The 12,013-nt window shown below is 31.3% G+C and overlaps 1 protein-coding gene across 3 annotated transcripts in view; it reads left to right on the forward strand.

The window, feature by feature from the left end:
- Positions 1-12,013, forward strand: part of LOC145259134 (proton channel OtopLc-like) — a 391,597-nt gene that overhangs the window by 368,657 nt on the left and 10,927 nt on the right. For 2 of the 3 annotated variants that reach the window (XM_080116814.1, XM_080116815.1), the window contains exon 8: positions 975-1,148. In XM_080116814.1, coding sequence (XP_079972940.1) covers positions 975-1,148 — 174 coding nt within the window. The remainder of the gene's footprint in view (positions 1-974; positions 1,149-12,013) is intronic. The other variant, XM_080116816.1, reaches the window with a different exon arrangement.

Below are 12,013 nucleotides of genomic sequence, written 5' to 3' on the forward strand. Positions count from 1 at the left end.
ATGCTTACATTTTATTTATAACTTTTAACTATAATTTATTTTGATAAATTGTTATTTTTTAATAATTTCAATTAAATTCAATAAATGTTTAATCATTTAATGTTTTTGTGATATTTCGTTGTTTTATCGAGATTATTTTGAATTACCAGAAAAAAAAACTTCGCTAGTATAATTCTTCTGGAAATGAAAACAAATAAATATTCCGGCAAGTTAAAGTGCAGTTGTGTCGGTTCAGTTTATAAGTATGATGTTAGATCGATTAATAATAAATATTAAACTGGAAAGGAAACGTTAAAAATGTCGAAACATCTGTTTCTAATATCAATATCGTAGTAATAATTAGTGGAAATTTGGTAAATTGAATTACTAAAGGGGAACGGCTCATCAAAAACTTGTTTACTTTGGACTTGAAGACAACCATATTGTAGTCAGCTGGAAAGCAGGCAAACAGAAGAGAGTTCCACAGGCGCGCAGGAATTTTTTCATCTTTGAAAAAAAAACATGTAGAAGTAAAACAGTAAAGCCCAAATAATACTTTAGCTTATACTTACGTTGTCAAACTGACTTATGTTTTTGTTTTAAGTTTTATTATTTTATTGCAAATCGCACAGAACTTTTGTTACAACCTGATAAGTAGGGGGGGAGCAAAAGGATAACTTGAGATGATTATACGGACATTCCTGGCATACTGGTCTGCGTGCTCTACAGGTCAAACTTTCATTCTTCGTTCATTCTTTCCTCTCGCTTTTGCTTGACCTTCTCATATCACATGACTCATCCCGTGCTGATGGTTTCAACAATCGTCCAACACAATCGTCCAACACAATCGCCCAACACAATCGTCCAGCACAATCGTCCAGCACACAGCATTTGCAATCATTTTTGCATGCACGATGGAATCTGATCATCACTGTTTCCGGTACAGCGGAGGGATAGGCACTAACTTTGTGTTCCTTAAACCCTGTATTTTGTAGGTGACTTGAGCGTGCTTGTTTCCTCTATAGGCGGGATCAACACTAGTGTCCACAGCGGTCCCGGCATCATCAACGATCCGCAGTGTCTGGAGACGAGTCTGATGAGCAAAGTGGTCGAAGATGCTGCGCCTTACCTCTACCCGTGCAGCATCCAATACAGCCTCATCTGTGCAGGTGCGTATTCTTTAAAAAAAAAAATGTAATAGTTTGCCTAAAGCATTGTGTGTTGTGCGTAAAAAATTAATTTTTTTGGGGGGGGGTTCGTTTTTTGTTTTTTGTTTGTTTTGTTTTTGTTTTTTAAGAAATCGCTCCAGACAGAAAGGAGGATGTTTGGTCCTTATTTAGAATTCGACTTAATTATAACAAAAATAAGGAAATAAAGAGAATACAGACAAATCTTTAATGATGTACGTCCCCGTCATAGAACTAAGATGCCATATTCCAAAAATCACGTAAATTGATCAAGTAGATTATTTGGTTGTTTTTTTTTCTTGGGGGGGGGGATTTTGTTTTGTTTTAGTTTGTTGTGGGTTTTTTTACTAAATAAAATCAAATTTTATGAGGAAGCGAGCTGGCAACCGGAAACCGCCATGTTGTTTTAGAATGTATTAAAATTCAAGGGCAACAATTCAATTCGACTACCGAGATTTTGTTCGTATTCAAAATAAAACTTTTTGTATCGATAATAGACTGGATTTTTTATTTTCCTATTAAAAAAAAACTACTTGATCAATGAACGTGGTTTTAGATTATAACATTTTTATTCCTTGACGGGTACGTACATCATAAATATTTTTCCTTATTTTTCCGGTTTTTTTTTTGTTTGTTTGTTTTTTTTTGTTTTTTCTTTTTTTTTTCTTTTTTTGTCGAATTTTATATAAGAACAAAAAATTGACCGATAATAATAATAATAATAATAATAATAATAATAATAATAATAATAATAATAATAATAATTATTATGAAGGGCCAAGGAGGATAGAAGAACCAAGGAGAGAGAACACTAACCAAAGCTCCACTGGATGAGTGCGAAAAATACTAGGACCTGGAGGGTATTGCCATCCAAATTTCAATGAGGACCAATGATCATTTCTAGCCAGAAATAAATAGTAAATGGCTGTTGCGATAACACAGTTATTTGCAAGTGTTATCGAAAGAAGTAAATAATACTAGAAATCTGGAGACTTGTCACTCAGACTCCAGGGAGCATCTCCAAAATCATTCTTTAGCATTCCTTTCATTCTCGCTTCTGAAAAGTGTCAGCAACCTGGGAATCCATCTGGCGGACACCTTATGCATATGCAAATGGTCATGAATAATAGTTCGCACAGACCTTTCGAAAATAGGCAATGGCAGAAAAGGGGTTGGTCAGATATAAGAACTCTTTCCACAAATGTTTGATCATGTATAGATTCCCGATGCCAAACCTTTTATAAGATCATATGATGAGGCATCATTACAATACGTTCTTTCAATGCATCAAAAGTCTCCTGTGGTGTGATTCGTTACAAATACAAACCACAATTAGTTCAGAGCTGTAATTTGCCACATGACCAATATGGATATAAATCATTGCACATGAAAAATTTCAGCTACATCAAACACCTACAAGTGGGTCAGAGTTGAACACTCCTCATACAAATAATAAAAAAAAATATTATACCATATCCTACCATTTTAACTCGATATACCACGATGCTGACTAAATATTTAATTGAAAATTATCTAATTCTTTAGTATTGCTGTAATATTGTAACCCTTTGGGCTGTGATCATAGCGTAGTATCTGTTAACTGTGGTAAGCAGGACCAAAGGTCAAAACATTATTATTATTATTATTATTATTATTATTATTATTATTATTATTATTATTATTATTATTATTATTATTATTATTATTGATTCGAGCGACGGCGGGTCGTTGGATCAATTATTATGATTAGAAAAATAAACAATTAAATTAGGAGAAAATTGACATATAATAATATCGCAAAAGAAATGTGAAAATAGAAAATAGATGTAAATATGCTTTTGGTTTGCAAATAACTAGATTGGGGTTACATCAGCTGTTGGTCTGAGACGCGTAATGAGACACGTGATGAAATGTAGATTTGGGGAGATTCGAGTCAGTTGTAATCTCTGAAGATGCCGACCGGATCATGAAAATAAATGTTCGTAAATAATTCAGGTATGTGTTGTGTTATTTACATCTGTTTAAAAAGAACTGTTTGTCTGCAACTGTCTTGATGCGTCCACATCAATCGTTTCCCGGTTAGAACTGTTGCATAAATGTTAAAATATACACACTAGACGATCAACTAAAAGATACGACGTATATACATAAACGTATTTACACGTGCATGAATATACAGATAAAATATAAACCCCCACTATTCAACATGTACGTCGTTATAGAACGTATTCATACACACAACGTAATATTGCTATTTCGCCTGTTTATTCTTGATTCATATCAATGTCCTTTTTATTGCATGTCATGCATGATTTATTTATTTTTTATTAATTTTTTATTTATTTATTTATTTTTTTTTTTTTTTTTTGCTTGACACTCAATAATATCCTTTACCACAATATGCACATTGTGTTGGCTTTTTATTATTCTTAGTCTGAATTGCATACGTACTACTTTCTTCAATGAGGCGTGTATAGCTTCAACTTGCTTGCAAGTTGCCTTTTCTGTCTCTCCTATGCGTAGCGCTTTTACTATAGTCAATTCATTCCATTCCTTAATTAAGGGTTTCTGTCCTGACTTTATATAAACGGCAAATATGAAGATATCGACTATAAGGGTGTCTTCCACCATTTGGTCGTATTCACACACTTTGGTTATTTGGCGAAGCCGTTTCAAGAACAAGTGTGTCGATTTGTCTGATTTTGTTTGCACTGCAACAGTTTGTGTCGTGCCACATGAAAATTCGACCCTATGTTCGCATACTGTCTAAAGTATTTAATATACCTTTCGGTGGTCCTTTCTTCTTTATGCCGAAAAAGAAATGTCACTTATTTCCTGGCCCTCGATACCAGCCCCTAATAAAATATAGCTTCTTTAAAATTTGAATTTTGTAACACAATAAGAATGTAACACTAGAAAAGCATTGTAATCGACTATTGCTTTTTTGTTGTTTTTACTTTAATTTATCAAGTAGGTTTATTTTTTGTATTAGTAAAAAATAAATCTACTTGATAAATTTACGTAATTTTTGGAATATTACATTTTCGTTCCGTAACCAGTATAAAGATTCTTCTGTATTTTTTAAGGTTGAACACTGGACTTGCACAAAAAAGTTTGCTGATACTCTAATGCTTTTTTTTTTTACTTTAAAAATCATATGATACTTTATTAGTGAACATTGCATACGGGACCTTCAAAGTAGAGGCTGACTTGCCGAATAAATCTGTCCATTGATTTGACAAGGTTGGTGCTAGACCAATTCATTGTTGGTGGAGAAATTTGAGATGTTGTGTTAAATCTTATTGTTTTGGTATAAATTACCTTAATGTTTAGCGGCTATGCACATGTTTTTTTTTAAACCGCGTGGAGAGAAACAAATTTCCAGGCTAATTCAATATTCCAATCCGCTCCATATTTGGTATCAGTATGTTCTTATAGCCCACTTCTTGCACCATGTTACATTATGAAGCTTATCATATAAGATGGTTGCAATAATGAATGGAGAACACGTGCTTTATTTATGAAACTCCATTACAAGAAAAATCAATAATAACTAAGGGTAATAACTATTCTCTTCTTCTGAGTTATACAAGGGGGCATAACTACGACAATACAACATACTTAAAAAAACAAAAATACAGAAAATTCTTTATGATGTATGTATGTATGTATGTATGTATGTATGTATGTATGTATGTATGTATGTATGTATGTGTCAGGGAACGAAAATAGCATATTTCAAAAATTCACGTAAATTGATCAAATATTTTAACTAAAAAAATCTAATTTATGATGAAGCAAGTTTTAATCCCCCATGTTTAATAAATAAAAAAGAACAACTCAATTCGAACTACCGAGATCAAATCAGGCTAGTAATGGATACGATTTGCTATTAAAAACGCTAAAAATTATAAAAATAAAATAATTTTCATAATAAAAGAAATGAACCGATTTGATGAATTTACGTAATTTTTGGAATATGACATTTTTGTTCAATGACATCATAAAGATTTTTCTGTATTTTTTTGTTGTTTTTTTTTTAAGGTTAAATACTGAACCTTAAAGTTTGCTCTGGTGCTTTTTTACTTTAAAAATCATATGGTACTTTATTAGTTAATTTTTTTTTTAGAATATTTTAGAAAAAAAATAAAAATTAGATTCTACTTTTTCTACGGTAGCATTCATTTTTTTACTTGTCCTAAAGTAATACTCGGCGCTACTTGTGTTTCAAATTAAATAAACGCTTCAAAATAAGTTAAAACCAAAAAACTTATCCAGGTAGGTAGAAGAGTAACTTATCTTGCTTTTGGTAAGATTTATTTGTTATATATTTTGTGTGTGCGTGTTTTTTGTTTCTTGTTGTTGTTTTTCTTGTTGTTTTTGTTGTTGTTTTTATTTTTGTTTTGTTTTTGTTTTCGTTTGTTTTTTATCACTTTTCGTTTTACTGTCTTTACTGCAAAATGCTCGATTTTGTAAGTACAAACACCGCTGCTAATAAAAGGTCTTTTGAATTTTATGCAAAGAAAATGGATCAAGTAAAGAATAGATACCCTGTAGCAGACGACGCCGTCTGGCGACGACCGGCGCACATCTCAAGTGACATCGGTGATTCGATATTGGCACAAGCACATGCCGTTGGTTTGTTTGTAAACAGGTCAAATAGCAAACATGCTCGAGTATTCGCGAGCAATTTTTAAAAAAGTTTTTAAGTAAATATTACAAACTTTTTGAAGATTTAAAAAGAAAAAAATATATATTTACGAAACATTTTTTAAGACGAACGTATTTAAATGAAAGATATTTAGATAAATGAGTGTTTCGGATTTTTGCGACCAAGATTGATTTTTATGTACCGTGTTTTTTTTGGGGGGGTGTTTTTTGTTTTTCTATGTACGTTTTTTTAAGACAATTCAATATTTATTTAAAGTGCGATGTATGTCGGTGGTCAGTAAAGGAGAAATCCTTCTAGGCCGAAGCAATTTTTATGTATAATAAAATCATGAGTATAAACAATCGAGATTTAAAAATTATATTATTTTGATTCACATATCTTTTTATAACTTTTATTTTTATAAAGATGAAATGTAGTATCACAAGATACAAATTTTTTATAATTTTTATTTTTATTAAAAAAACTTGCTATTTGCTTACTTCTTCACAAAGGCAAATTAAATACAAGTAAGTTTTTAATATAACGAAACACAACATTTTAACAAAATACATTTAAATAAATGGATGTTGTGCAGAAATGGTATCACACAATTTGAAAAATGCATTTTCTGAATTTCTTTCATGCCACAGGAATTCCTTCAGATAGGGATCTAAGTGAGATCTTCTACAGCCGAGCATTGATTTAATAAATCGTTTATGGCGATTCAAATAGCTTTCTATTGTCTGTGTATGGACTTGGTTGTTTGGGTTCACAAAATGTTGTGAATGGTTTACAGTGTAATGGGGAAACCCAAATCAGTTTCTATCGTATTATATGCTTTCCATTCATCGCTATGAATGGTCATTCCTGGTAAAACAATGTTTTTTATTATGGGTAATAAGGTTTCTTTATTCCATTTTTCGACTATCTCCATGTATCTTACTGCAGGCTTACTGCTTGTATCAACAATGCCAAACACTCATAATGGCTTATGAGTAGCTCTTCCACGATGATGCTTTAGTTTGTGGGAAAAACACGATTCATCTATCTGGACGATTGTTCCAGGCCCACCAAGTCTTATGGGATTATCGATAAAATATTTCACACATATTGCTCGAAATGCAGCATATATGTTATTAGCCGTTGATTTCGAAATATTCAGTTGCATCATGGCATTTTTTGCTCATTCTTTGACTCCATAGATATATTGCTAATATCCATGTCAGTAAGGATAACTTAGATTTTAAAAAAATGACTTGTATCGTATAGATGTTCTGTTTTTATAATTTTGACACATTTTATTTTGGCATTTCCAAACATATTTATCCAATGTCATTGAATTTTTCGTCCAATTTATACGGACATTATAGAATTCACAATCCATTTCATTCGCAAGTAGGGAATGCTGTTTCATCCATTCAATTATGGATAGATGGTCTCTAGAAATCAATGGGCACACAACATCTTTGAAAATGGCTTTATCCATTTGTTACAGTATTTAAAACAAAATTGTCCAAATATTAATTTCTTTTAATACTTCGTAAAATTTTGGCTTCTTCGACTTTGGGATTTTTTGTCATTTAATAAATTGATCACGTGAGGGTATCATGAGATTGAATCAAAATTCAATATTTAAAAATATCATTTTAAAAATATATTAATTGTCGGTAAAGTTAATGTTTTAAAGAATAATTAAATAAATATTGAATTGTATTAAAAACACACACAGAAAGAAACAAAAACAAAAAAAAACACTGCACATAAAAATCAATCTTTGGCACAAAAACCCGCGAAACATGAAAATTAGTATTCTAAGGTTTATTAAAGAGTTTTGTAAATATATTAAAAACGCACTTAGAAAGACACCCATTTATTTAAATATCTTCTTTTTTTTTAATCTTGCTCGCGAATATTCATCAAAATTTAATATTTAAAAATATTATTTTAAAAATATATTAATTGTCGCTAAAGTTAATGTTGTTTAATAATAATTAAATAAATATTGAATTATCTTAAAAACGCAAACAGAAAAAATAAAACAAAAAAAAAACACGGTACATAAATATTAATTTTCGTCACAAAAATCCGAAACAAAAAGACACCCACTTATTTAAATATCTTTTATTTAAATACGTTCGTTTTGTCACTTACTTAAAAAAAATGTTTTGTAAATATATATTTTTTTCTTTTAAATCTTCAAAAGTTTTGTAATATTTACTTAAAAACTTTTTTTAAATTGCTCGCGAATATTCGAGTATGTTTGCTATTTGACGTGTTTACAAACAAGCAACGCCATGTGCTTGTGCCAATGTCAAGGTCGAATCACCGGTGTCACTTGAAATGTGCGCCGGTCGTCGCCAGACGGCGTCGTCTGCCACAGGGTATCTATTCTTTACTTGATCCAAGAAAACGCAAAAGTTATCTCCCATAATTTGTTTATAAAGACATGTTTTACAGTAGGTACGGGTAGTAATGGCGAAAAAACAATAAGGAAACAGAGTTTTGAAAGCTGATTTATCATAATTTTTTAGTAGTTTCCGACTACTTTACTTTTTTGTAAGTTTCCGACTACGTTTTTATTATATTAGAAAGATTAAAGTTAATTTCCAAACAGAATAAAATATTTGTACACTTGAAAAATTGTTATAATAAAAAATGTTTTCACAGCTGACAAATTCAGCTAAATTTTGAAGTCAAATAAATTCATTGTAAAAATCCCTTGAAAGGTAAATATTAGTTTTCTTGATCTATTTCAAGGATAATTAATAAAGTCCTAAGATATTGAATTTAAAAAAAAAAAACACCTTGTTTGTATTTTGAAAAGAAAAATGGCTTTATATCCCTCCAAAAGCGAGAAATTCTAGCTTCGTTTAGGCGTAAATGAACGAAGTCGTGTAAGCCTTGATTCTACGGAAACCCAAAATGTCAGAAAGTCAAAAGGCTATCTGAAAATAGCCTTGTGTAGTTAGAGGGATGAAGGGAGTGCTGGGTTTTTTCTCCAGTCGTGCATCCGCACATTCCTATCGTGAACGTTTGTATAATTTTTACCATTTTTTTTTATTTAATTATTTTTTTTGTTTCTGTTTTTAAATTAATTTTTTTGTTTTTATTTTTCAAAATTACATAAAAAGTTACGCCAAAAGTTTCACGTTAACTCAAGCAAGAAAAATATTAGAATTTTACATATAAAAATTACGTGAAACATGTCACCTAAAAGAAAAGTAGAAATATTTTTTGCACTTATAATTTTTTGTGCCAATATATTAAATAAACAATGCTTAATTCAATGATAATATCAGTAGTTCTAGAAAATAACTTTTCCTCGAGTTATATAGAATTCATTAAAACGGACTTCAAGGACTTTTTCTTGTAATGTTCCTGAAAAAATTACATTTTTTATTGTTACAATTTACGATGCTTTATTTTCATAAAAAAGCAAAAATAAATTCATTTTTTTTTTTTTACCACAGAAAACCATTACTTTAGTAAAGATGTTTTTGTTTAAACAAAATAATAAATTTTCACGAAGATTCAAATAAAAAATAATGGGTTCATTATATAACGTGATCATTATTTGTTGATAAATACTGAAAATTTAATGAAAATTATTTAATTTCCTGATTTTTGGTGAATTTTAAAGTAAAGGGTCAAAATGCTTATACATTTGGAGCACCGGCATTCATTTTGTACGTACCTAGTTTACATTAAATTCATTTATAATTTCAATTGACCTTCTTCGTTATTTTAGCGAAATTCGAAAATCGAAATATTAAATTTGAAGTAAAATCAAGCTATTTTCTTAATTGTCATGTCACAGTAATAAACATATCCAAAAATTACGAATAGCGATAAAGTAGAAAATTAGTTATCAATGAAAACAGTTTTCGAAGACAATTAGCGAAAATTAAGTTTTGCTAAATTGTAAATTGGCCAACGATCTCCAGGTTTCAGAGAATAATTTCCTTTCGGTACAATTCGAACATTCCGGTTTCTTTCTTTTTTTAAATATTATTTACTTATTTATTTATTTTTGCAAAACTCATTTTTTGCTAATTGTCTTCATTAATGGTTAATTTTCTACTTTATCGTTTTTCGTAATTTTTCTTGAAATTTAATATTTTATTTGAAATTCAATATTTTATTTGAAATTTAATATTTCGAATTTCGCTATTATATTGCATTTCAGTATATGCCTACAAATGAAAGAAGATTGCTATTAGAGATTCTTATGAACCTAAGCGAGATGATATTGGCGTTAAGAATGTAAATTCTGAGATCGGCAGTTTAATCAAAATCAGATCCAAAAATGGGTGCTTTTTTTTTTCAATCGGCGACATTGGTTCATGGGAGATAAATCTATTTTACTAAGTGATTCTTTCAATGTTTGTACGAGAATTTACGATGCAGAATTACATTATTTGCACTTTTTTGTACAATAGCACGTTAGTTCAAATTTGGGCTGAAAAAGTAACAAATGTATATATATGCATTTACATGTATGTATGTATGTATGTATGTATGTATGTATACGTATGTATGTATATGTATATATACGTATTATGTATATGTATATATACGTATGTATATGTATATATACGTATGTATGCATATATACGTATGTATATGTATATATACGTATGTATGCATATATACGTATGTATATGCATATATACGTATGTATGCATATATACGTATGTGTATGTATATGTACGTATGTATATGTACGTATGTGTATGTACGTATATGTATGTATATATACGTATGTGTGTATATATACATACGTATATATACGTATGTATATGTATATATACGTATGTATATGTATGTATACGTATGTATATGTATGTATATATATATGTATATGTATATGTATATGTATATGTATGTATATGTGAAGCAGGGATGCGTCATTGCACCCATCTTGTTTAATCTTTTTCTTGCTGCGGTTTCCAATGTTGCCAAACAGCAAATCCATCCTGCTGATGGGATCCGCCTCTCATACCGGCTGGATGGCAACCTCTTCAAGTGCTCAGTGCTCACTGACTCCTGTGACCTAACAAGTGAGGTCCAACGGCGCATTGGTCTGGCTGCTGCAGCCTTTGGTAGACTCTCGCACAGAGTTTTTATGAACCGTAACCTCACCACCACCACCAAGGTTTCTGTCTATAGAGCAATCTGTCTTTCCATCCTCTTGTATGGCAGCGAGTCATGGGTGCCTTATAGACGCCACCTGAAAAAGCTAGAAGCATTTCATACCAACTGCTTACAGCGTATACTAGGTTTAAAATGGTGGCACAGGGTGCCACACAATGAGATACGCAGGCGCACTCAAATGGACCCACTTGAAATAATTCTAACTAATAGACAACTTAGGTGGCTTGGTCACACCATCCGGATGCCAGCAGAAAGGCTCCCACGCAAGGTCCTCTACGGGGAACTTGCAGAGGGCAGACGCAACCCTGGGGGTCCACGTAAACGTTTCAAGGACCAACTGAAAACATCATTGAAAAAGTGTGGCATAGAATCCAACGCCATCGAACATGCTGCTGCTGATCGGAGAAAATGGCGAAACATCTGCCAAGAGGGCTTGGAAACTTTCACCTCCACCTATAAGGACCGAGCAGAGCGAAGAAGACACCAAAGGCACGCGGCGCAGCGGGCAGACGGCATCTTCCCTTGTGCTGCCTGCGGCCGTGTATGCAATTCACGAATTGGACTCCACAGTCACCAGCGAGTCCATCAGGCGTAATCTATCTGGGACTGTAAGGCATGGTGCAACGTCATCGTCGTCAGCGACGGACTACTGAAGAGAGAAGAGATGTATATGTATATATACGTGTATATGTATATATACGTATGTATATGTATGTATATGTATATATATGTATGTATATGTATATATACGTATGTATATGTATATATACGTATGTATATGTATATATACGTATGTATGTATATATACGTATATATGTATATATACGCATGTGTATGTATATATACGCATGTATATGTATATATACGCATGTATATATATGTATGTATATATGCATGTATATATATGTATATATATGTATGTATATATGTGTATGTATGAATATATATATATGTATGTGTATGTATACGTGTGTGTATATATATACGTAGCTATATGGATATATATTTATATGTATGTATATGTATGTTTGGAGTGGAGAGG

This window comes from Euprymna scolopes, chromosome 34 (genome assembly GCF_053919585.1).
Source record: "Euprymna scolopes isolate OS-2025 chromosome 34, ASM5391958v1, whole genome shotgun sequence".
Taxonomy (NCBI): domain Eukaryota; kingdom Metazoa; phylum Mollusca; class Cephalopoda; order Sepiida; family Sepiolidae; genus Euprymna; species Euprymna scolopes.